Here is a 26,266-nt window from a genome sequence, read left to right on the forward strand (position 1 = left end):
TCAGTTTCCCCATGATCTCCTGCACTGTGAAGCTACTTGAGTCTGAATCACCCATTTATCCGCTTGTTTCACATCAGCATAACTCCACTGGTGCCATGTTGAAGTCTGAAGTACATCTGTCTGTCAAAGACATTTGGCATTAGTTCAAGTAATGTTTAGACTCTACTGTATCAGCTGCTGCTCGTTTCTGGAAAACTTCAGCTCAGTCAACTGCATATGTGCCAGAAATAAAATGAATCAAATGTACATGGGTACTCTACATAAGCATGAAATTATCTGTGGCCTCATTTATTGTAGCTTCTTATGCATTCATTTTCTCAGCACTCACTAGGGAAAACATAACCTGAGTGAGGGACAGGCTGCAAGCAATGACATCTGATGCCCCTCCAGGGCAGTCTTTTCTGCCTCAGTCTCTTCTGAATCACATAGACAAGAAGTATAAATCAGGCCTATGAATCTGGACTGCTGTATGGAATGTGCTTCTAAAATATTAATGTCCTGCCCATTACACTGTAATCTTACTTTATTTGCACACAAATAAACAAGATAAGTTAAATTTTATAATGAAAATATATCCTACAGCTGCAAAGACTTAATGCTAACTGCACTAAACTTATCATACAGCTATTTCTTCACTTAAAAAACATATATATATATTATTATAATATATAATATATATACCATTAATTTATATTATATATATATATATATATATATATATAAGGAAACTACCTGTAAGTACAATGGAAAAATACATTCAAAAGATTTTATAAAACTTGGTGCAATATTATTTTGACTGCAATAAAAAATACTTATGAGAGAAAGAAAAATGCACAGAGAAACACGAATACCTAACTTTTAGTGCTTGTCTAAATCCTGAAAAGAAAATCTGGTCTTTGGTATTGCTAAACAGAGCTAGTGGAAAGCATCTACAGTCCCAGCTTACAGACTCTGCTCCATCCTCTCTGACTGTGTGTGCTTACCACCATTTTGCAAAGGCTTTGCTGGCTGAAAGTTTCCATAATGATTTGCAAACAAGCGAGGAAACAAAACCAGCCGAACATGTAGTGTCTTCTTTCAAGGGCTCAATCCAACCTTCATTAAATTCAATGGAAAATGTTCTACTGCCTTTTTCAGACTGAAGGTTATACGAAATATTTAAATTGATTTGCTGTCAAAGCAATGGCCACTCAGCGGTAAAAGATAATTATAACCATGTAGCAAACCATGGAACTGCCCCTGTGGCAGTCCCTCCCTCACCCGGTGGAAAAGTCATGACCACCAGCAGCTAGGAAGACTATCCAGCAGTAACTAAACCCTGAGCACATGGTACAAGTTTCCTGGGAGGTTTTCCACCCAGCACGCGAAATGCAGTGAGCTGTGGGAGCTTCAGTATTGAAATTTAGATTGGACTTCGTCTCTGTGGGAGCTGAAACAAATCCTAGCAAGCGTTGCAGACTCATCAATCCCATAAGCCCAGCAGGACAACCAGGAACATCCCTGTTTCAACAGTGGTTGTAGTTCTTAACAGAGAGCAACAGAATTTTTCTATGTAAACCATGAATGCACAACACCCAACTGCATTTTTTTCCCCGTAAGGTGAATGCTTTTTGTCCATCTATTTTATCTTCTCACTACATAAAAGCAAAACATTTTAAGAAATAGACATGGCTCTTTGAAGCAGTAAGGGAAATACACACCATAGTCTGCTTCTTTAGGCAACTTCTATTATGTATATACCTTGTTTCCTACTGGATTTTCATTTGACCTGTGTCATATATTCAGCCTGTTGCAAAACTCAACTGACAGAGAGGCAGCTTCCACAGTGATACCCTTTTATAGCTGCAGCATCAGATCAATCAACCTTTCAGTAAAAGTCTCTTTTATACACATTCCTGGATTAATGGAATACTGGACATTATGGGGAAAAAGTGAAACACAGCAGACATCAGATAAAATGAAAAATAAGTGCCTATAGTTGTCAGCTGACAAATGCCACAGAGTTATTGGCTTCCAATCCTCTCCATCCAAAATGGTAACCTTGTTAACATCAAAGTATTAGCTACTGACATTTCTAATGGCAAAACCATAAATCCGACCCATAGTGTCTGAAAATATTCGTAGAGACACTCTGTATCAGAACACATTCAGGCTGCATCTCTTGACTGAATGCATGCCCTTGTTATAAAGAAATGGACACAGATTTTGGTGCATTGTCCAAACAAACTCCAGCTGCTGTATGGTCTTCTATTCTTCAAGGAGAACTGTGTAGTTTGTAGCAAGAAACAAGATAGCAGGTTTAGAACTGAAGCCTATGAGTGTCTACACATGTCCCAGAAGAAACAACTATCAGAAATCCTTGTCCCAGCCTGAAAGTTCATCTGGAGGGGTTCCCTCTTCAGGTGGATAGCTGTCAAAGTAGCTGTAATCAGTCGGTCCAGACAACTACGACATGAAAAACACAAACAAATGGTTGTTTCAGAAAGTAACTTTTGAAAAGGTTGTCCATTGATTATGCATCATTTTTATTGCTACCACTGTGGAGATGAAAGGCTGGTATGATACAGGTGACTTGTTTCAATGGATGCAATTCCTCATTCTTCGAAAGATAAACCTCCAGTAATTAAATTATACAACAGAGCAATGGCATTAGCCTTCCTATATGAAAGTACTTCCCAAATACTATCAGCTCCAGGATTTCACCAAAAGAACCTACAAAGTCAGTAAGAAAGCTGGGCCACACTGCACACAATTTTTATTCTACTTTCTTTAAGATCAAATCTATATTCACAGGGTAGGTACTCAATGCAGACCTCAGAATTATTTTTTGTTTCAAACTGAGGTCAAAATGAGTTTCAAACTCTTTACCCTCAATCTTTTTTCATGTTAGGGCAAAGAGAAATAGGCCATTTAAAACACGGAGCTTACTCAAGGGTGTGTTGTAACTCAATAGTAAGAGAATGCAGGAATTTGTACTCTGCACAGTAATATGAACAATATGTCTTAATAATGTGCCCATTACCAAAGAAAATATGTTTTTTTCAGTATTAGTTTCTGACCAAACACCATTTATTCTAGTAATGGTGAAAATCTAACGCAAAGTACACAGGCAGAATAATATTTCCATTATTTAACTGGATTTATGTATTGCTTGCAGTTTCTCTTTCTTTCATGCAATTTTCACTAAAAACATCGAACTATAATAATTCAAATGCATCTATGGGAAATTTTGCTATTGCCATCAGCTGTTCTTTGAAGCCAAGCTATATTAGTAAAGCATTATGATATTGAAAGCCAAAGCCAGTACCTCTCTTTTTAAAGGTGACGTTAACTTCCTCACTTTCAGACTATCCCAGTTAAAACCACTCAACCACCTGATTAAAAAGAAATGAAAGACAGACAGGGAGAGACCAAAAGAGAAAGACAGGTTGTTTTCTGTCATTATACTATGAAGACCTGAAAAACCTGTGAACAAGGACTGTAAGAAATTTTTTTACTGCCCATGTAACAGCACAGTTATTAGAAAGAGGAAACTCGAGCACTGTCATTGCCATACAAGGCAGGGGGAGCTTCAGGACCACCAGAAACACTGGCACTTCTGTACAGAGGAGATGCAGTGACAGGCAGGTTAATACATGCACAAGTACAGCCATGGAAAGACTTATGTGTCTCCTTGGAATTCCACCCTTTTTACAGCATGAGAAGAGGGAGAGAAACAGAAAAGTCAAAGAACATGCACAGAGTGCATGGCTTAGAAACAACTCAGATAAAAAAAGAAAGCAGAAAATGTTTAAGCGACAGAGGAATTTCTTGATTAGAAGAAAGACTTTCTTCATTAGGTTCATTAGGACAAAACCCTAGTATTGCTTTGGAGCTCTTAATTACTCATTCTTAAAAAGCAACTGCTTAAGGGTCAGGAGGTCTGAAAGGCAGATGCTGAACTGGCATCAATTTCCCTGAGAACTAAATTAAACTCCTACATCGACAACCTGCAACAAAACCAGTAAAAAATACGACATTTCTAGATAAACATGCTGAGGATTTATGCTCATACCGTTGCTTGGTGTAGCTGCAAATGCAACAGTACTGTTGCTCTAGCTCAGGTTACAGCATGACTTAGCTCAGCTGCAAATGCACTCAATAGCAACAGAAATCTCTCTTTATGGGTTTACCAGACTGGGTTCTAAAATATTAAAAATACTTCAAATTAAACCCCAAATTTTCTTCTTGGCAGATTCTTTTGTTTACCTGTGCTTCTTGATGTCATTAATTCCGTTTCTCAAATTGCCTAATCTTTCTGTAGGGTTTTGCCTTAAAAGAAAGAGGAAAACAATAAGGATAAGAATTTATAAAATATTCCTATTTATTTAAAGAGCATTTATAGGTCCTAACTGCTTGTTTTTAAGAGTTACACAGGGATGTAGCTTGCATAAAAATGTGGCCTCATAAGGAGGCATAATGAGGTTTTGCTCACTGCTCCTTTCTTTTAAGGATGGAGAAACCTGCTAGGAAGCCAGAACAACGTCACCTGGCTGTGAGAAGCAGCAGAGTGAAATCAACTGGCTGAATTTTGGTTGCACATCTTTTTTTTTCCCTTGACCAGCAGGCCTGGTTATGAGTTACAAAAGGAGCCAAATCAAAATTTACAAAGTTCCTTTCAAATGCTGGTGCACAAGCATGTCGCACACCGTTTCTAGTGCCATGGATGAAATCGGGAACTGGGAGTTCAAAGTCAGCATTGTCACCAGCTGAGCATGCCACTGTGCACTAATGCTTCTCAGTTATGCTGGCCCTTTTGAAATACTGCCTTTTGCATTTTCAAATGGGCTTAAGTCAGTCTTTATGTTTTCTGTAGAAACTATATGACCAAGTAAGTTTGGAAGCATTTTTTTTTAACCAATGTGCTTGATAGCAAAATCAAATTCCTTAGCTCTTTCCTCAGCCCACGCTCCATAAGTTTTCCCTAAGATTTGTTTCAGAAAAAATTCACAGCTACAGAGAAAGCCCAGAGCCAACATTTGTAGATGCTGCCTCTGCAGACTAAGAGGTGTGATACATATTCAGAGGCACGCAATGCATACTGAATATAATCAGAATGGACCGTGCTATGCATGACAATTCTAAATCAAGCTGTCAGGAGGAATTCAACACTCTAGTTTGAATTCTAAAAGAGCTCAATCTCTCCACACCCAGGCTTTGCCACAAACTGCCCCTCCCACCTGCAGAGTCTGCGGATCAAATCCTCAGGCCGCCTTGTTATTGTTTTAGGAAAATCCAGCTTTTCAATGCCTTTGAGAATCAAATTATACGTCATCATTTGATCAGCCCCAGAGAATGGTGGACTAGAAAAAGAAAGCGACACTGATAAATGGAAGTCTGGCAAGAGCAGATGTGGCCATTACTTATCAAATCAAATATTTGAGAATATGGGAAAAAAGCCCACCCTTATAGTTTTACAACCCTCGCCCTTTCAGCCTGTTTAAGATATTAGAAAGGTTTGAGAATGAGAAATTTCCTGTAGGTCCCAGGGAAAATGCATGACCATACGTGTCCCTCTAAGCCAGCTCTGCCTCTGGTCTAACTCAGAGAAGCTTCCATGTTGTGTCACCACTGAGCATTCGCAAAGAATTGTCATGGGAATGTGCACAGAGGCAAAGAATGAGCCCTGCTTACAGTTCACCCACCCCACTGTACCCCATCACCGACTAAGGAGGAAAACAACAGTCTTTTGTCAGTTGTTCCTCACAGGAAACATCATTATCATCATCATCCTCAGTTAATGGAGCTCTACATCAGCTAATTACAGGCTGTGCCTGGCCCTTTCCTTGGATAGGTAAGCCAGAATTAAGTATATGTACCACACTTTGTCTCTTGCATTGCTGAAATGATGGAAGGTAAGACACGCGTAAGAAACAAAAACAAGTATCATTTTGCAAGTCTCTTTACTGATTGACACCCCCCCCCAAACTGGTAATTTTAAAAGGTCTCTAAAAACAAACAAAAAGGTAAGAACTCAGAGTAGGAGGCACTTACCTGCCAGTAAGGAGTTCATACACAAGAATCCCAAGGGACCAAAAATCTACACTGAAGTCATGGCCTTTACTCAGTATGACTTCAGGAGCAACATACTCAGGGGTTCCACAAAACGTCCAGGTTTTCTGCCCTGATCCAATCTTCTTTGCAAATCCAAAATCAACCTGATCAAAATCAACATATGCTGCATAAGGCAGAGGTGTTTTGCACTGGGAAGCCTTAAAGTCTTAATTGCTTCCTCCCCTCCTGCAAAGATCTCAGAGTTGCTAGTTTAGATCTAAAACAACTACACAGTGTAGTTGTGAAGGACAGAGAAGTAATTCAACTGGATTACTGAATGTTATAAAACAGATCCATTTATTATCACAAGTAATTTTCTGACTTATTTTCCTTTTGGAGACAACAACCCATGATTTCCTTGAGGACATGAGATTTACCTGGAACACTTTGGGTTGCTCATTGTCCTCAGAGAGGATATTGCAAGTTCTTTGAGAGGTATTCTTGTTGTACTTTTCAGAGTCACAATCAAGTATGGCAGTTCTTTACTGTCTTCCCTCTCTACAAAGAGAGGGAACCTCTGACTGTAGATTGAATGAATGAATGTAGAACCTAAGATTGCTTGAGTCTGGACAGAGAGGTAATTCTGCATCTGGGAAATGTAGTTCCTGGCTTTACATTAAAACTAGCTCCTGGGAGAATTTCTTTTTTTTTGCTATTTATGCTGTGGCAAGAGCTCTCAGAGACTGCAAATCCCAAGTTTGTCTGTGGCTTACAGTGCCTTTGTTTCTCATTGTGCAATGAGAAGCCTGCCCTCTATTCTACTGAAGCACAAGAGTTATTAAAGTCTGGGACTCTGGTTCTATAATTACGTGCTGTTTATTTATATTCCTCTTGCAAAGAAACAGGAGACAAAAGGATAACATTACAGTGGATTACATCTTACCAGTTTTATATATCCTTCAGCATCCAAAATTAAGTTTTCTGGCTTCAGGTCTCTGTAGATTATTCCTATGTGATGTAGATAGTCAAAAGCCTCTGTCACACACCCAACACAGAACTTGGTGGTGAATTCATCAAAGCTGCCTCTGGAACAAAACCAATCAATATCCTTACAGACAGTTAAGTTTTAAAAATGCCTTACTTATTAACCAGATAACATATAACACCCAGAATATTAACCAACCAAACAAAAATCTTTCATTGGACAGCCCTTGAATAGAGAATCTACTCAGCAGACCCATGGAGCTGACTGGTGATTTTAAAGGGCAAGGTTACACTTTCTTTGCTGTTACCTGTCTCTCAGCAAGCTCCACAACTCCCCTCCAAGGCAAGCCTCCAGAAGCATGTATACATACTTATTATCTTTGAATGTGCGATATAGTCTGTGGAGACAAATGGCAGCAATTTAGGAAAAGCAAAATAAAATGCGAGACTTGCAGCGTCTTCTCCCCAGAACTCATATATGCCAGACCTGATTCCTAATAATGTTGTTCAGTGGGTCAGCTGGGGGTAAACATTCAAGGAAAGCTTATGGTCAACTTACTTTACAATGAATGGAGAACATATCTGCTCAAGGATTTTCTTTTCAGAATAGATATGCTCTTGTTGTTTGGTGTCCACTACGTGTTTCTTCTTTATACACTTCATAGCAAAAGCCATGTTCTCATTTTTCACTTTAACCTGTGAACAAAAATGAAGAATACATATGAGGAAAAGAAAGGATATTTTACCAATCAGTTCTCAATAGGTATACTGATATCCATCTTTTTCAACACAGCACAGGACTAAAATTGATGGCTGTAGTGAGGGACAAATTCCAGATATTCTGCAGAACTGTTAGGGATGATTTTAAGTCAAGCATCAGGTCTTTTTAGCTTCCCAGTCCCCACTTGCAAAGTGAAATAGCAGCAGTTTGGGTAGGTACTACATACTACAATAAGTTTATACTGCAGCGGGTCCTAACTTCAATTTAAGATTTATAACCACCAGCATAATACAAAAGAACAAAATGCAGAGGCAGTTTAGGGAGAATGTTTACAAATGATTTTGCATTATGCCGAAATATTATCCAAAATGCAATAAAAAGATGGAAGTTAAAACAGGGCTTCTCAGAAACCAAGGAAGCAGTAATCTGTGTTCTACAGCTGGAGGAGAATTCAATTTTTAGCTTATTATTCAGGTGATGCTGTAGAATTTCCAGTGTGAAAGTTTTGGGGGTTTTTTTTGTGAAGCATGAATCAGAATAAAACAGTTGATGGTTTAACTACTGTGAAGGACTTCACTAAAACCACAAAGTCTCCTTTAATTTACCATTACCTTCAGCAGCCTGCACAAAATGCTCTCAGGTTTTTCTCAGATGTTTGCTACTCAGCGAGGGGAGAGTGGAATTTAAGACTTTAAGCTCATGAGGCTCTTGGTATCCCAGAAACACAGCTGTTCATGCCATTGAATATGGCTCAAAAGAGCCATTAAAAATTGTTGGAAATGTCACAGTCAACACAGCTCAGAGAGAGATCACACTGGTTATAGCTGCTGTGGGGCATCCTGAAGCAATTCTAACAATACAGACTAAGTGATGCTGTGGAGGTTACTTCAGGTCCAAGCAGAGTCTTGGGAAAAGGCCTGCAATTCAGGGAACACAATGCAGGTAGGCACATCCGTAAGCTCCACATGCACAAACTGATGACTGTGTCTAGTGACCAGGAAGATACTTTTAACAATAGAAGATGAAGGCACACAAGAATGGATTTGCTTCTTTGCACATCCGAGTCCTGAAATATTTTTTAACTGTGCATTGCTTTATACAGAGTTATTCTGTCTGGGGCAGAATAACAGGCATGGAGAATATTAAAATCCTTCACGTTATTGAGTGGCTAAATTAATCATTTAAGACAGAGAACTATTTGAATATGTTTAAAACAATGTCTTACAAGCTCAACCCTTCCGAACCCACCAACACCCAGAGTTGTGACAACTTCTAAATTCTTGAATGGGGAAGGAGGGAACTGGGCTACTTTCTCCTTCAGCTCTATCATCTCCAAAGACACCTCTTTGGTCAGCTGTCCACAGAAGGATCTTCCTCTGCATTAAGAAAATTAACACAGGTTAGTGCTCTTCCTTGACATTAATTTTAATGCTCCTATATAGAGGAAAGGAAAGGAAAAGGACAAGAAAAGGAAAAGGACAAGGAAAGGAAAAGAAGGAAAGGAAAGCCTTCTTATTTCCTAAGAGAATCTTGATTTTATTTTGTGCAGAAGCACTTTCTTTCTGGACCTCCTATGGAAGTAAATTAGAAGCAAAATGCTGCTCAAGTTCACTGAGTATGATCAACAGTATTTTTAGCAAGAGATGATTCATGGTGAGAATCCTGCTTTTACGTGGTCAGCTGCAAACATTTGGGTGCTCCAAGCTGGAGAACCAATGTTTGAAGACTGTGTACCAGTTCCAGTAGAATGATCAGAAATAAGAATGCAGCTGTACTTCTAAACGGAAGAAAACCATGCTCTACTAATTTTCCAGTAGTGCTCAGGTTGAAATCAGAGGCACATAAACTAAAAATGTGGCCCACAGCTAAAAGCAAACAGTAGGAGCTACACTGAAACACTAAAAATAAACTGTCTCTTTTATTTATGCTTGTTTCTTTTTGAAATGACAATTAGTCTTTTGCGCAGTAATATAGTTTCATTAACTCAGTCAGGAGTTAAGAGTAGGGTTTTTACCAGTCAAAGAACTTCCCATGAGAATGCAAAATTCATTTGAGCTCAACGTCACTTCTATTCTGTGCTCAGTTTTCTTGGAATAGAGAGAATTCTTGTTTGAAAGTCAATATACTGAGATTCTATGTGAGTTTTGCTTCAGAAAACATTTCTTGTGCTCCATAACCATATCCAGACTGTTTTACTACAGTGACTGCTGTCATTCATTCCTAGGAGTCCATCTCCATCAACTACCATGCATGATTTCACTTACATCTATCACTGTTTTTTATGATTACCTACTGAAGATGTACCTACCAAATGCTCTGACTTACTTCGCATGTCGCTTTTCATCGGCCTGGGCCAGATCAGCCACATAACCTTCAAGGTAAGTTTGGAGCTCCTCATAAGTTCCAACTGTTTGATTAAAGGTCCTAAAAACACGAATGAAACATTATAAAATGCTGAACATTCAAGTAATGATCCAGACAAAACTCCACATTATCACTTTGACATGATTTTAAGAGCTTTGAAGAGGCAGTAACCTGCTGAAGTAGCAAACCTCTTGCCAGAGGGCAGGGGGACAGAGTGCTTGATCTCCTCAGGTCTTTTCATGCTATGTTTAAATAATTTGGAGCAGGCTGGGTGTACTTTGCCTCCCACATGCACTGTGGTTATTAAGTGTGGTTCCACCATCCCTACCCTGGGAACCAGCTTGGCACGAGTCCAGGCAGTCAGTCCTTCTGCCCCAGTGGATAAAACCCTTGGTACATAGTGCCAAAGGGATTGAGTTCACCTCTCCTGCTTCAGAGGTGAGTAACAGCACTGTGGGAAGAAAAGACTTAGAACAGACTATTTCTGTTGGAAGGGACCTACAACAACCACCTTGTCCAACTGCCTGACCATCTCAGGGTGAACCAAACTGAAGTATGTTATTAAGAGCATTGTCTAGATGCACTGAGCACCTCGCTAGGAAGCCTATTCTGGTGTTTCAGGAGAGCCAACTTAAGCCTCTTCAGGGACCTCCTTGGAAAAATCCCACAGGAACAGGCCCTGCAGGGAAGAGAGGTCCAAGAGAGTTGGTTGATATTCAAGGATTACTTCCTCCAGGCTCAGGAAATGAGCAAGGAATGGGGCAAAAGGGGCAAGAGACCTGTGTGGATAAATAAAGAACTCCTGTCATTACTCAAGTATAAACAGGAAACACACAGGAGATGGAAGCACCCAGGAGATGGGCCACTTGGAATGAATACGGAAAGACTGTAAGAGTGAGTAGGAATGAGACAAGGAAGGCCAATTCCCATCTGAAATTAAATCTGGCCAAGGATGTCAAGGACAACAGGAAGGGCTTCTTCAAATACATCAGTAACAAAAGGAAAACAAAGGACAATGTGGGCCTGTAACTAAATGGTGGGGGACCGGTAACAGAGGATGCAGAGAAGGCAGAGTTACCGAACACCTTCTCTGCACTGGTCTTCACTGACAAGACCAGCTCTCAGGAATGTCTGACCCAGGAGACCACAATAAACATCACCACTGCAAGGGGAGAAAGAAAAGAATAACTCTGAGCTACTCTTAAGCTTCTGTGCACAAGCATCTGCCGCCAGCCTCTCTTTCTTAGTACTTCAAAAAACATAAACACTTGTTCAGTGTTCCCTTAAGACAACATTGTGATTTTGCCTTTAGTGAAGTCTTATGAACCTACTGAAAGTCACATGTTAACCTGCTAAAAGAGGATGCAAGTCTTCTATTGAACTGCAGAGTACTTACTCTCTGTCTATAACGAGGCACTCCACGTTGTATTCATCTGCAATGACGTTTGCTGATCTGACGTCGTCACTATGAATTGAAATGGACTTTTTCAGAAACATATCAAACATATCAAAATCCTCAAAACAGTGAGGATTCACGCTGTACCTCACACTGTACTCATGGAGGGTCCCAGCTGCTATAGGTGAAACTCCTCAAAGGTCTTTGCAGCCTGTACCTGAATTAATATTGCTGAACTAAATAAAAAATAGTAGCATTTCACTAGTCATTATTATGATCCAGCACAGTATTTTTTCCAGTTTCAATAAGGTTTGGATCATGACATCCTTTAGCAACCTTCCAAGAAATTAGAGTGAGCTGTAATTAGCACTGTATCAGGATTTACTAACTCCTGAAATGATCTTTGGATATAAAACATTCCAGAAACCAAAAGATTCCCTACTTAATCACTCACATAAATATGTACTATGTGACTCCTTCTTTCTGTTTCTTACTATCATGGGCAATGGAAACAACAGCTCAGGCCAGTCATGATGGAGCTTATCCATTTTAAAGTCACATAGAGCCTGGGATAAGTTTTCATCACAGCTTTTACTGAAATCTAAGCAATAAGCCACAATGCAGAGAGGGTCAGCATTTGACTTCTACAGGGAAAACTAACGGTAGTTGACAGTGTATAGCTTCAAGTTCTCTCTGCAAAAAACTAAAACATTTAGGCAAATTCAGTCACTACCTTTATCTAGCTACTTTACAATCAAAACAAATATTATATTCCAAAGAGTCATGAATTGTAGAATCGAATACATAGTGATAGGACAACTGAAATACTACATATCATGAATCAGACAATGTGAACTAACCTAATAAGAGCCTTTTCTCCAAAGTAATCCCCTTTATGTAGATTTTTAATCAGCTGAGGCTGTGAGTGATCTGCTGTACTTTGGGTAACTATCACCTGGAAAGTACAGGAATAAAAATTTGGTAAGGTTTCCTTTCCTTTCTGTGTATTTCATAAATGTCTTAAACTCTGTAATGCCGCAGAAAGAGTTACAAATATATGTAATTACTCCTACCTCTCAAAAATTTAAAACAAATTGCCCACCCCCAAATATTTTCTCCTCATACCTTGTAAAATAGAGCAAAAATAAGTCACATTTTAATGAAAAACTGAAAAATACTTCAGTTCTCACTGTGGGCAGGGATCATACGAGCTTTCTGTCTTTTCATCTAAGCAGATAGCAGATAGAAGAATTAACTAACATTTCCCCCTCATGAAATTCTGCTTCCACAGCAGCACACATTCTGCTATGCCCACATTAGCAAAAAACCAAACCAGAATATCTCTGGACACAGAAACATTTTGGAAATCCTCTTGGAAGTTTATTGATGAAAATTGCCCTGATTTGATTCTTTAGAGTCCAATGTCGGCCTCCAATGTAACAGCTGATGGATAAAGGCTGCTGCCTTATTCCTCTGGCACTAACAAATGACAGGAACATAGAGACATCTAGAAGGCCACTCTCCATTAAGCCTAGGACTCCATTACTTCTTATACATTTCACAAGTCTGTTTTGCCCATCAGATACTGAACAATGTAGGAGAAGACATAGGATCAAATCTCATTTGCAAAAAAATTGACTTTACATCTCTGCCACAGTGTCAAGAGGCTTCAGGACACACTTTAATTACATTATAATTAGAACAGTATAACATGGGTTCATTGTGAATGGAAAATTAGGCTCCCTGAACCTCTGAAATGCTGCTCCAGGCTTTTATCACGGTATCGCGTGCACTCAACAGCGTCCTCAAAAACACTCTGCACAGATCTTACTGAAGATCACACCCTTCAAGGTAGCTTTTGAAATGTGTTTGTATATAACCTACTTTATAATTAGGTTTATTAAATCTTACCTTTCCTTTTGCTATTATGAAGAAGGTATTTCCCTCTTCTCCTTCCCGAATAACATAATCTCCCTTGTTATAGTACTCCTGTTGGGGAGGGAAGGGAGAGACAATATTCTCTGATAAGCTGTTAGCCTTTTTGAAAGTTCTGATTACTATGCAGAGTTCTTAATACCTGTGGATCTTCCATTAATGTTTAACTTCCTATCTCCTTCATACATCGCATCCCATAATATGCAACCACTCCATTACAGAAAAAGAGGGGCCAATCTTAATTGCAGCAGCACATTATTTGTTTAAAAAACCCACAACACTTGCATCCTCCTTATGAAGTGAGGTAAAACAAAGGAAAAAAATATCAAAAACTCTTAAAAGAGTTCTAAATCAAAAACCCATTTCCAAAAGTAATTTCAGGCTTGACATCTCAGTGGGAATGCCTAAATTATCTGTTGCAAGCTACCAAGGCATCGATTTTTCTGTGTCTGCTAAGGAACCCTCACCGCCATTACCATTCATTACGATTCAGGTAATGAATTACCTAATTGTTTAACTTTCAACCAAGCGTTTTTTCTGTGTTAACTTCCAGCTTTGTGATCTGAGTGTTTCCTACAAGTTCTCCCTTGCCAGGAATCCCACACAAAAAAAAAAAAAAGTCACATCTTAGGATACTGCCGTGCTAAGGCCATTTGCCATTTCACATAATCAACACCATAATCTCCTCATCCCCTTGTGCTATGGCTGTGCATCACTCTATCTGCCTCCTCCACCTTTGTGCTTAATCTTAATAAAGGCTAGAGTATAGATCCTCTTATCTACTTGCTTGACTACTTTGATGCCAAAACCATAACATTTAGTGACATAATATTAAGTTATTAATTGCTGCCAACCTGGAATTCCACTCTGATCACTACAAGCCCACTCTCATATTACAGAAGCTTGGCTGGTTTTTATTTTTAATGATTTATTCTTCTTTGTTATTTTGAAAGCTTACTGAATATTATTTAGAAGAACTGAACAGTATCTTACCACCTCCAGGCAGTCGATGATCTTGGTTAATTTATCTTCAGGTAAGTTTTTCAGCAGGGACACACTTCCAGAAAGCAGAAACGCAGAACAAAAAAACCCCAAACCCAAAGTTGTTAACACTTTTTTCATGATCTCTTCTCATCTATACAATTTGTACAATCACATTTTATTGCTAGTTAAACTGGTGGTGAACACAATATACAACTAAATCTTACTTCAGAAGGTTCAAGCATTCTCATCTCGTTTTTTAGACAAACAAAACTCGCACAACTTACAACTTAGAAATGTGGCAAACACTGGTCAGTTCGTAAATCAACTTTGTATTTCAGTAGGGGAAAAGACTCTAATGGGCATAGGGATTGATTTCAAAATTCAGTTATACAGAACCCAGTAACTGTAAACCAAGTCATTATAGTAATCCAAGGATATATTTTTAAATGCACTGCAGAGACTGCAAAATCAGACAAAGGTAAAAACTTCAGTACTCCTCGGACAACTTTTAAAAGAGAATCCGATTACAGTGATGACTTAGTGAACTTGCTGGTAAGAATGAAAAAACCTTCCACTCTGATCACTCAGACTTGCAAAAGTCAGGAAATTATAGAACTTTCAGCTACTCAGGCTCAGAAAAGAAATAGGTATAGAAATCAAAGACAGAGATGGATGTAAAAATACACAAGACATTCTATCCATGGGTAGGCTTTACATCTTGATTTGAAGGCATAACAGAATGGTCATTCTTTGTTAAAAAAATCAAAATATGAAATCAGCTAACTATGGTTTGAAACCTCTAATTTCACCATCTTCCTAAGGAGAAGCATGGTACAATGCTCAGTGTTCCCTGCAGGAGAGAGAATTATTCTACTCTGCAAATTTCCTGGTAATTTATATGGGGATTAGTTCATAAACTGAGAGACATGCAGATCTATTCAAGTCTCCAAGGGACAAGGAATTCCTTAATCTTCTCCAGCAGCAAATTAACTACTACTTGGAGGATTTACTTAACTCTATTTATTCATTATATTGTTTTAACTGCTAAACAGGTAGCTTTTTTATAAATTTATTCTATTACTTAAAAGCATTCAAACTTTTAAGTTTCCTAATATAATGCAGGAGAAAAACAATTAAAATGGGAAAAACTCTCTTATGAATCTAAAAAAAAAAAAAGAAAAGAGGTAAATAGTCAGGCTTTTGAGGCTGTATTTGCATGAAGGGCATCTTTTTCTCTCTGTTTACAAACTAGGCACAATATTGTTGTGCACCTTAGTAAGTAGCCCAAATAGAAACTCATCATATTTACCTTCTAAGGAAGTTTCTGTATTGCTCTTGTCTTGTTTGTGCTGTCACTCTCATGATATTTTGAAACACTTCTCTGTCCAATGCCCATGTTTTAACATTAGTGATTGCTTTGAGAAAACAAAAAACCAAGAACAAAATCAACAATGTTTCCAAATTATTTGATGGATGATATTACAGTCTGAGGTCATGGTACAAGACAGATGAGCTCTTTCAAAAGGCCAAAGGCCAAATTTTAAAATATTCAGCATCTATTGCAATCAGACTTTTAAAAGAATTCAACTCCCACTCAAACAATGCTCACTAAAATAAGGCATAGATTTCCAAATGGTTTCTCCATGGAGCACTTTCCATGCAACTCCACAGGCTGAGTAACCTTGAAAATCTAGCCATTTACTACGAGCACAAACAGGGCTGAACACTTGTGAAGATCTACTCTTATCACAGACAGTCACTGCACTCAAAAGCTGCAATCTGCAAAGGAGCTGCTTTGAAAGAAACAGAAACTTGGCTGAAGTTTTCCAAAACCTATGATGTTGAATACTGTGGCTTGGATCCATCTCTAATTCAGATTACATGCCAATAAATGTTTGTGAGTTATCCAATAAGATAGAAATAACAGATGTCAAGAAATACATTTAATTTCATTTAATCCTCACAGAGTTTTCCTCCAATGTATCTGTCTTACAAGGAAATAAAGGATAATTGAAACATTAATGATTATCTTTCAAAATATAATCAAAATATTAATACAGTAAGCATGCACAAGATTCAGCATCAAAGATGCAAACTACTAAGCAGCCTCTGTGTGCAATCATTGACACAATAGAACACATTGCATCTTTTATTTTTTTTAAGCAAAAGAAGGTGATTCTGTTTAATTTAATCTCTTCTTTTTAAGGATGTAACACAATATTCAGCAATTTTCCTTCTGTCATAAGAAAGAACAAAACTGTTTTCTCTGGGATAAAGGAAAGCTCCAGAAAAATGTAGAGCAATTTACTTCCTCAATTTATCATAAACATAAAATCAATTTAACAAGAAAGAAAAATATCAGTTTTAAAACGATGCACAGTCATTGGTTGTTGTACACATGATATAACCATATACTCTGCCATTTATCAAAATATCTCAGAAGATATTTTTGGATGCTGGATGGGAGAACAAAGGTATTGCTTTGGTTTCGTTTTTGTCCTAAATGACATCTTTCAGTTTACTTTTCATGAAGAAAATATGGCAAGAGTCCAGGCTATCACAAAATGTATTTCCTGTCTCTTGCACCTTAGCTAAATAAAGCAGTTATGTGGCTAGAAAAAAAGCCTGAGGTCTCAAAGGTGAACTTAAAAAAAAAAGAAATTCAGAAACACAGGAGTAAATCTCACTGCCAATTTCAAATACAGGTACTGCATGTGAAGATGCTGTTGAGTAGCAGCAGCCACTGAAAGCTATTTGGATTAAGTCCTTTACTTGTCACTTCTCAAAGACTGCAGGAAAAGGGTGTCAGTAGATCCAGCATCAAGAAAGGGTTTCCACATGTGTGTTTACTATCCATGCTCAGTTATGGCATCGTACTGCTCTTCCTCCACAAGAAACACGGGAAAGCTATTGGGGAGGGGTAGGTTTCTGCAGTGATTTCAAGTATTCAAATACCCTTTCTTGCCCATAATTGGACAATTCTTGTCCTACCTCAAAACCAATTAATGTTAACAAAGGTCTAAAGCAGCTTGACATCTTATTATGCAGAAACACTACTTTATAATGCTAATACTGTACAGCAGGCAAAAAAGAAAAGCAGGGAATGTATTCAAGTAGAACCGCATGCTAGTAGAGAAAAGTAATCACATTACTGATGCTGCTCTGTTTATCAGGCAGCAACAAAAACAGATTACATGTAATAACTTCCATCTGCACAGCCAGCAATGATTAAGTGCCTAAACTGGGTGCAGGAAGAAAGACCAAAAGCTTTTAAAGCAAACAACTTATTGTTTTATTCCATTTGCCCCTTATTAAGTCAAGACAAACTCGTCATACTTACTGGGGGTTCAAAGTCCCTGCAGATTTAGACAAGAACGGAAATTAGTCTTCAAACAGAAGTAATACTTATGGAATGGTGGAGAGTGGAAATATGATGAACTTAATCATATTTGGTCATTTACTTGTTTGTCACAGAAAAATTACGGCAGGTTAGAAAAGGAATTGAGGGTTATTTAATGGATGAATACTCAGGAAGAGGGATATTGGTATCAGAGCAACACCTAACAACTCCATCCTGGTCAGTCTGCAAACACGAAATGCAAAAAGCATTTGCCTCAGAGAAGCAGCACATCCCATCTGGAAGTTTTATCTCTCCCACCCCTACATTTGAGGTCAAAATCAAATCCCCAAAAATGCCAGTTGCAAATGGATCTAGGCAAGACTCAGTAACATAATGAAAACACAGAACTAAAAGAAGTACAAAAGGAACTAATTCCTACGTATTATATTTCCTTCCTCTTGAATTAGACTTTATCTGCTCTACTAAAAACACCATGGTTCTCATATCTTTTCAAATTCACTGTCATTTAGCCTCAGGTTTGCATTTGACACAAGCACATAAGAGCCAAAGACCATCACCACTACTAAAGCATCCAAAATTAAAACACAATCCTTCCTTAGTAGTTAGTATGGTACAGGTCAGGCTAACCAGCACACTTTGGAGATGCCTAATTGTTTATCAAGTGTCATGCTGGACACGGAATCATATTTATGGCATAGTGTTATTAGAGTTCCCAAGCAGAAAGAACTCAAGGAAGGAAACGTGATCTTACTGCAGACAATCAAGACATGCAAACATTTATGAAATGAAAACTTCAAAAAGAATCTGCATATAACAGGGACCTCACAAAAATACACTTTGAGCAACGTTGTTATAATTAACCTTAGGTACCTTTCACAGAAGCTGTCCGTGTGCAGTTGTATAAAATGGCTAGTTCACCAAATGCTGTCCACACAGGTATTGAGGATAGTAGCTTATTCTGCTGAAAGACTTCCAGACTGCCCTCTGTCAAAAATCATCAGGATAACAGGTGTTAAAAACTGTGCTCAACTGCACAGAGTGAATGGAAAACAAATCAATATATTTCCGACTTTGCCGCTCCCTGGAACACAGGAATGGGAGCAACGATGCAAACAGTGCTTTGAAACACACATACAAACCAGGAGAGATTTATTTTTTTTAAATGGTCTGCTAATCTACAAATCTGCTCTCGAAGGGAGGGCCACTGTAAATTCTAATGGGATAAATCTTGGCTACAACAAACCAGTCAATAGTGGTTCAGATAGTCTAGTGTGGTGTAGACAAACTTAAGGTCTTAAAATGGAGTTCACTGGAGAAATTACTCATGAGATTTGTCTGTTCATACACATGTATGTGCATATATGTGCAGAATGCAAAGGAGAAGGCAGAAAAATTAAAAGCTTGATAAATTTTCCTTCAAGAAATTGTTCTTAAGCTTTACTACAAATCTAGTAAAAGCCAAAAACAGTCTGAATTTTGTGTTATCCTAACACAGTTACCATCATTTTTTTCAAACTAATCCATCTATATGAAACCAGAAGACAGAAAATGTTTTTCCAACATATACCAGGTTGCTTCTAGCTTAAATATTCCTGCCTCAACAGAACATACTCCTTACAGCATGAACTCCAATTCATATGAGTCTCTGGGCCTTTTAGTGGTCCAAAATTGCAATTAATATGCAAATTAATTCTTAATGGTGAGATGATGAAAGAGACAATACCTCTTAGGAGCAACTTCCATGTGTTAAACTTGGGGTCCACTAAGACTGATCTGCAATTTGAGATTTGTGTGTAAGCACAGTAGCAGTCAGCACAGATGACTGCAGAGAGATTATTTCAGACCAGTTGGCATTATTTTAGGAAAGCTTTTTCACCCTAAAGCTTTTTGTTTGCATTGTTGTTTGTTTAGCTTTTTCTCTTTTTTTTTTTTTCCCAGAAAAAAATCCAAACGGGTCTTTAAAAAAAACCTCAAAAAACATTTCAGCTTTAAGAACAGTAAATGCAGACCTCACCTCTCGATTTCCCATACACAGAAAACTAGTATAAGCTCTCAAGAATGTTGAAAGCAAGTTTATTTTAGAAGTGGGTTCACCATTGAGAAGTCTTCAATATCTTAAATAATCCCTGTTCTTCCTTTTGAGAAAAAGGGCTTGGCTGCAGGAACAAAAAGAATTTCCTTGCCTCTAGGCTTTTGTAATCGAAAGAGGTGATGAATTAGCATTAAATCGAGATTCAAATTTCCAAGGTGCTTTTTGTTTTTCTCACTCTGTTTCATAAAAGTCACAGGTAAAACTTGCATTGCCCTCATCAGGGCCAGAATAAATTATTTAGGAGCACAAACACCATCACTGTGGCTTTCTGCCAAAACTTCTGAACTACTTTCCTGCTTCTTGCACTCGTGTGTTGTACAAGCAAGCAGTAATCACCTTTGAGCACAAAAATGTGATTGCCCGGTTCTCCCTGTCTGATGATGTAGCTGCCTTGCTGAAAAGTCCTTTCATACATACATTCCACCATATCTCGTGTCTGGTGAGGCTCCAGTCTCTTCAAGAACTGATTTCTATTCAGGGCATCCGTGATAAGCTTCTTCTCACTGGTTGCAAACAAAACAGCAAAGTTTAAAACACCCAGCATGGTTGTGGCATATTATTCACCAAGCATTCATTCCCCTCAAGATGCTCCCCCTTATTTCTCATACTTGCAGGACCAGCACCACTGACAAATATTTCAATCCTTGCAGGATTTTACAATCCTTGCAGGAAGACATGTTCCCCAGAAAATTTTGCACTGTTTCTCACGATATTCTTTCCCCACTGCACAGCTCAGGTATGTAGCCTTGCTTATCTGAAGGAAAGGAATGTGAAATGTATGTCTTCACACAGCACTGCCTGCACAGGATTGCCAGCTTGTTATAAGATCAGGCCAACTTTTCTAAGATTCTAAACCATTTTTTTTTTAATATCGAGCAAAAACATAGCACCGATGATATGAAAGTCAACACTGATTGTACTAAAACCTCATCAAGAGTTTCTCTTCTGAGTTGTGAAAAGATGCATGGAAGTAAAAGTATGCAAAAACGTGATTAACAGGTGTTGTTTTTTCTTAGGAGAATGTTAGAAGACACTGGTGGTGGGTAAAACAAAGAAAATTGTTGATGAGTGTGGCTGAAAAATGACTACAGAGTACTTCCCTTGCACTGGTAAAATAACACTGATCCTGTGGCATTCCCTGTTTATAGCTACGAAGCAAATTTATTTGAACGTTGTCCCAAAATTCACAAAGTAAGCCCAGGATGCAGGAGAGGTGTGTGTGGAGGTGGAGGGTTAGTGCTGATTCCTTCTTGCACTGCTCTTTGCCTTCCATCCACAACCCTGAAAAACTCTTCCTACCCCTACTGTGCCCACTTCCTTTGCACAGATGACAACAAACAGCATAAATGCTGCTATCTGAGTGAAAATCCTGTATAGTTTGTTCATGTGGGATGTCAAAAATGTTCAGTCTCATTAAGAATGACCAAACATGGGAGAATCTTCCCAAAGCATGCCCTTTCCTTACTGCTTCTAAGAATTTTTAGACTATAACTGGAAGTTGCCAAGCCACTCTCCATGATATTTGAAAAGTCATGGCAGTCAGGTGAAGTTCCAGGTGACTGGAAAAAGGGAAACACTGTACCCATCTGACTTGGGTCAGATCTGTCAGAGCCCTGAGGGCAGTAATAGGCCTTACCTACACTGCTCAGCCTCCCTTGGGACCACCACACATCCTCTGCCCATTGGAATGCATATTCTCTTTAAGCCCAGGTATGGGCATTCAGTTCTTGTCTGGGCTATGTTACAGAAATAATTGATTTTGGTTTTGTCTTCTGGATGGGTATTGGCCCAATATTGTAAGTACTTAGTTTCTGTCTCTTGGCTAGAGTTTGCATCTGATTGATTGCTTCTTCTGTGGGACTGCTGATGGACTCTGTTATCACCACCCTGCTGAGCCCACCCTGCCCAGACCTCGAGGATGGCATCCTGGTTAGTGAGGGAATTGTCTGTGCTGTACTAACCTGGTTCACTTACTCCTGAGGAGTAATCTTGTTCTGGCTGCTCCCTGAGACAGCCTCTGTATCATTTCCTGTTGTAGTAAATGCACAAGAACAGTCTATATTTGAGCTGCTGGTGGAAGAGTCCAGTGGTTGGATTTTAAGAAGAAGAAAACATGGGAAAATAAACAGTGTGTGAATCCACTAATAATGACTAACCAACTGAGTCAAAGCAGGCTATACATACCTACTGGGCAATCTATGAGCTCTCATTGAACTTGTGTATGTCCTGGGTCAAGGGCTTCCTATAAAGCAGTGCTTTGAATCCATGTCAGAAATGAATGCAACTAAACAACTGCTGCACTGATGAAGCTTTTATGGTTAAGCTTGCTTTATTGCTGAAGTGAAAGATAAATTCTGCCTTTAAGGCCCCATGTTCCTAACATGCATGTAAGGACGTGTAATGAAGTCAACACTGACAGCTTTCTGGAGGCATTTAAGGTCTACTCTTGCTTGTATTCATAAAACAATGCAAGGCTGTCATCAAAACTAGGTTATGTGGGAAAATCTCCTGAGGACAATCCAGAAACGAACAACCACAGGGCAAGTAAATACACTTACAATGTTAGTAGTCATAAAATGACTGAAAATAAGTAAAGGCGATGAGGTGAGGCAAGAAAACAAAATCAAGTAGCTACGGTAAGGACTGTGTTTAGAAATGGAGATCATAACTTAGCTTCTGCTGAAAGCAACAGGGTTATTGGAACATAAGCTCTAACTTAGTTTTCTGCTAAAACCAAACTTCTAATTTAATTCACTCTGGCCTGCATCGTGCATACAATACTGTAACAAAATACAGTAATTCCATATAACCAAATACTTAAAATGAGGACAAAAGCTTCCAGAACTACATAGGAGGCTATGCTGTTTCCACGAAGTGCAGTTGGCCACAGAGTGAAGGACTCATGAGTATGGTAACTCTAGCTCAGGCTCTTGAATCAGTTGCTTGCTCGTTTCTGGGCATCCAGCACACTAACAGTTGTCTCTCCATTTCTCCTGTACCTGCTCCACTTTTTAGAATGGCTGCTGGAAATAACTAGATGTCCTGAGAGGACAGAAGACATTTAGTCGAGTACTTGCACTGGTTGCTGTCCTTATGAGTACTACTAAAAAGGTAAAAAGGGGGTGCACAGAATTGTTCTGGTGTTGAGGTATCTCTTGGTCCCACCTCTAGTAGGACTTTTCTTCACTGCCCAGAGCCAGCTTTGCCATAGCATCCTTCTCCAGGTTTTGTTCCCCTACCTGCTGTTAGCTTTCATGGAAATGTTCCCCCTGCCTCTTTCAACACATTCCCAGTCAAATTCTAGAAATAGCACCTGACAGCCTAAGAATAGCTTTTTGTGAACAGGATTGGGAATTTATTCCTATCATAAGACAGATGTCACGTCACAGGTGCAAGGGTACAACATATGTTTTGCCATATGCTTTCTCTTAATGTACCTTTCTGCTACTAATGAGAGATTTTTGGCTATCTGCTGGCATTGGCTAGTAAAAGATATCAATGTCAAGGGTCAAAATAGTTCTTCCCCAGCCCATAATGGCTGATAACAGAACTGGGTCATGGTCCTGAGCCCCTAATAAGAAGGGTCTTGATAAAGGCAGTTTAAATGCTGCTGATTGTAATAGCATGCTCTGTAAGAACACAGAAAAATGGAGAACTATCCTATAGATAATGAGACACCTAGATTGTTAACACTGCAAAGGTTAAGTGATTAAAAATATTTTCCATTTGAAGGACTTCTGAGAGATCTGCTCTCATATACCATGTTCAAACTCTGAAATCTTGAGGCTTTAGTTAAATTTTCAATGCTTAAACTGCCATTAAGGAAAAAAACTAATTTTTTGAAATGATATGGATTTACCCAACTACCTTAAGAGAAGAAAAAACATGAAAAAACATCCACTCATACAGGATAGATAAGAACCACTGAAAGCTTCTAAAATTTTCATTAAAATCAGTCATGCTGAGATACTCCAAACAAAAGCATGGCACTCAAAACCCTGCTAAATGAATAGCATAACATTATGCCATTTGTTTTATAAATATTTTTAAAAGGGGCGAGTGACACTCTGGACTCAATGCAAATTCAAGAACATAGCATAGAGCTTCCCCTCCTTCTGAAATAACTGCATTCACAACAGTGTAGCAACACTGTGCAATTATCTTATGCAGAAGTGGGGCTGCATTTTAAGTCCTTTCTCTATAAAGGAGAGGCAGCCACTGATATCAGCAACTCTAAATGCTTCTATAGACACTGTTAGGCTAAAGGATCAGTATTTGCTAGTTACAGTGGACAGAATTCTGTAGACAGTAAAGGTCAGACTTTGTTCTTACATGTATGCCAACTGTCTGAACTTAACCTACTACAGTATTTGCTGCCCAGGTAAGGAAACCAAAGGTTTGTACCTTTCAGCATTTGGTTGTCTCAGTAGGAAGCTGATGGTGTCAAACAAGTGTGTATCACGAGCTTATCTAACTGATAAGCAGAGTAATGCATAGTAATTTTGTGATGGGTTTTTTTGGCTATGTTTGCTTCCAAAGTATTTGGAAGATCAAATGATACTTTGGCCACTATCACATCAAAAGATGATGTGCATTACATTTAGATTGCTTAAGCTGCAATACTTGGTTTTTTTCTGACTGCTGCACTTAGCTAATCAACGGGCTCTTCTCTTGCCTTTACTCCTCACTGCTGTTACAATTCTGTCTCTGAAAGCACCCCAGAAAACCGCCTGGTGGGCAACAGTACAAGGATCGTGCCAAGGAGAAGTCAGGTAGGTGATTACAAGTAGAACACTCCTAAAACAAACAGTGATTTAAACTGCCCAGGTACTTGTGATAAAATATTAATGCAGTCCTCTTACTTTGTGGAAAAACACTGCTAGCTGAAGTTCTCAGTGCTTTATGGTGACTCAGGCAGCCTTTCTGATTCACAAGACACCCTCTAATGTGTAATGCTGGACATGATGGATGAGAAATCAAGTCTCATAACTCTCAGGTCTACTAAGGTACACTTATATATGTCATGATTTTTTTAACAGAATAATAAAGCTCCCCGCAGATCTGAGGCACTTAAGCCACTAGCTGAAGTCCAGATAGATTCTGGCTACCACCATTTTAAAACAGATACTCAGGTTTTGTCTACACTGCAAGGTCCCTATGTTTAAGGATACCAGTCCAACATATCTGTCCACAAGGTCAGCTGGGACCACAGATATTTCTGGGTCTTTCAGAGTCTAGAAAGCATAACTAGATTCAAAGAGGAACAAGTAAAATTCAGTTCCTACATACGCCATGACTATCAGAAGCTGGAGGGCAGGAGGAAGCTAAGAGGACAATCACACCATACAAAATATTTCATTGCATTCTGTACCAGATCGAGTTGAAACTGGGCTGACAAACTTTGTGCACAGCTCAGGAACAGTGTCCTTATTGCATTCGGGAGAGCTGAGCTGGAGTCACCTGCTCCTTCCCAAGCCATCCATGCTGTTGGATTAAGAATGAAACCAGGTGAAAGCATCCAGGCACCTTCTCATCAGTGTTCCAGATGATAGCTTAAGCTGTGAGCACTAGGCAAACCCAGAGCTAAGAGGCTTAGGTCTAGCCTAGAAGACACTTAGGTTCTGCTTAGCTGGATGTAAATATAAATCCCAAAAAGACTATAAGAGTCTCATCTAAAACACAGAGCCTACCCACACCGCTCTTCATCTGAAGTCTGTGGGACACAGATGATTCTTGGTTAAAGAATCACACAAACTCAACCTGCATTTCACTACCGCAGCGACAAAGCCTATATGAAAAAGATGGTTATTTTAATCTCAATTTATCATGAGAACAGTATATCATTGTGACAAAAGTATTATCCTTGTAATGCAATCACATAAGCCCTCTGAAATGAGCTCACCTGGAATCCTTTCGGACCGTTGCTCTTTCAAGGGAAAACATGGCTTTCCTGCTCAGATCGTACAGCCGCGTTGTCGGCTCTGCAGACACACCTTCCTTGGCTCCTCTCCTCCTACTGGCAGAAACTTTCAATGGAGAAGGCTGAAGAGAGTGCTCTCCTTGAGTGCTAACAACATCCTGGAGCTTGTTCAGCTGTGTACACTTGCTCTGAAGTTCCTTGGTGAGTTCTGCTATGACCTTAGTCTGCATAGCCAGCTGTTCCTGAAGCTCAGCAACATGACTTTGACTGTCTTGCAACTCTTGGTCTTTTCTCTTCAGCTCCTTTTCCAGTTCAAGTATCTTGCTGCAAAGAACATCAGCTTGCCCATTGATCACACTGATGCCTAGGCATGGGTCCATCAAAAACTTATGGTTGGCAGCACAGCCAATAGCGAGGTTTGCTACGTGTCTGTCTGTCTGCCTCAGATGCTTGGGTTTCACTAATCTATTCCCCAT

The 26,266-nt window shown here is 39.0% G+C and overlaps 1 protein-coding gene across 1 annotated transcript; it reads right to left on the reverse strand.

The window, feature by feature from the left end:
* Positions 1-1,638: 1,638 nt before the first annotated feature.
* On the reverse strand, positions 1,639-26,266 carry PRKG2 (protein kinase cGMP-dependent 2). The gene is made up of 18 exons (XM_018085559.3): positions 25,773-26,266; positions 20,207-20,373; positions 18,649-18,762; positions 15,727-15,832; positions 14,427-14,490; positions 13,410-13,487; positions 12,359-12,453; positions 11,499-11,567; positions 10,064-10,162; positions 8,964-9,114; positions 7,577-7,713; positions 7,326-7,415; positions 6,977-7,118; positions 6,034-6,197; positions 5,220-5,342; positions 4,249-4,311; positions 3,308-3,374; positions 1,639-2,445 (listed from the first exon to the last, which is right to left on the reverse strand). Exons 1-18 carry the CDS (start codon positions 26,264-26,266, stop codon positions 2,350-2,352), a joined length of 2,319 nt encoding a protein of 772 aa, XP_017941048.2. The 3' UTR covers positions 1,639-2,349.

The sequence above is a fragment of the Manacus vitellinus genome, unplaced genomic scaffold, assembly GCF_001715985.3.
Source record: "Manacus vitellinus isolate BGI_N305 unplaced genomic scaffold, ASM171598v3 scaffold_0_pilon, whole genome shotgun sequence".
In the NCBI taxonomy this organism is placed as follows: domain Eukaryota; kingdom Metazoa; phylum Chordata; class Aves; order Passeriformes; family Pipridae; genus Manacus; species Manacus vitellinus.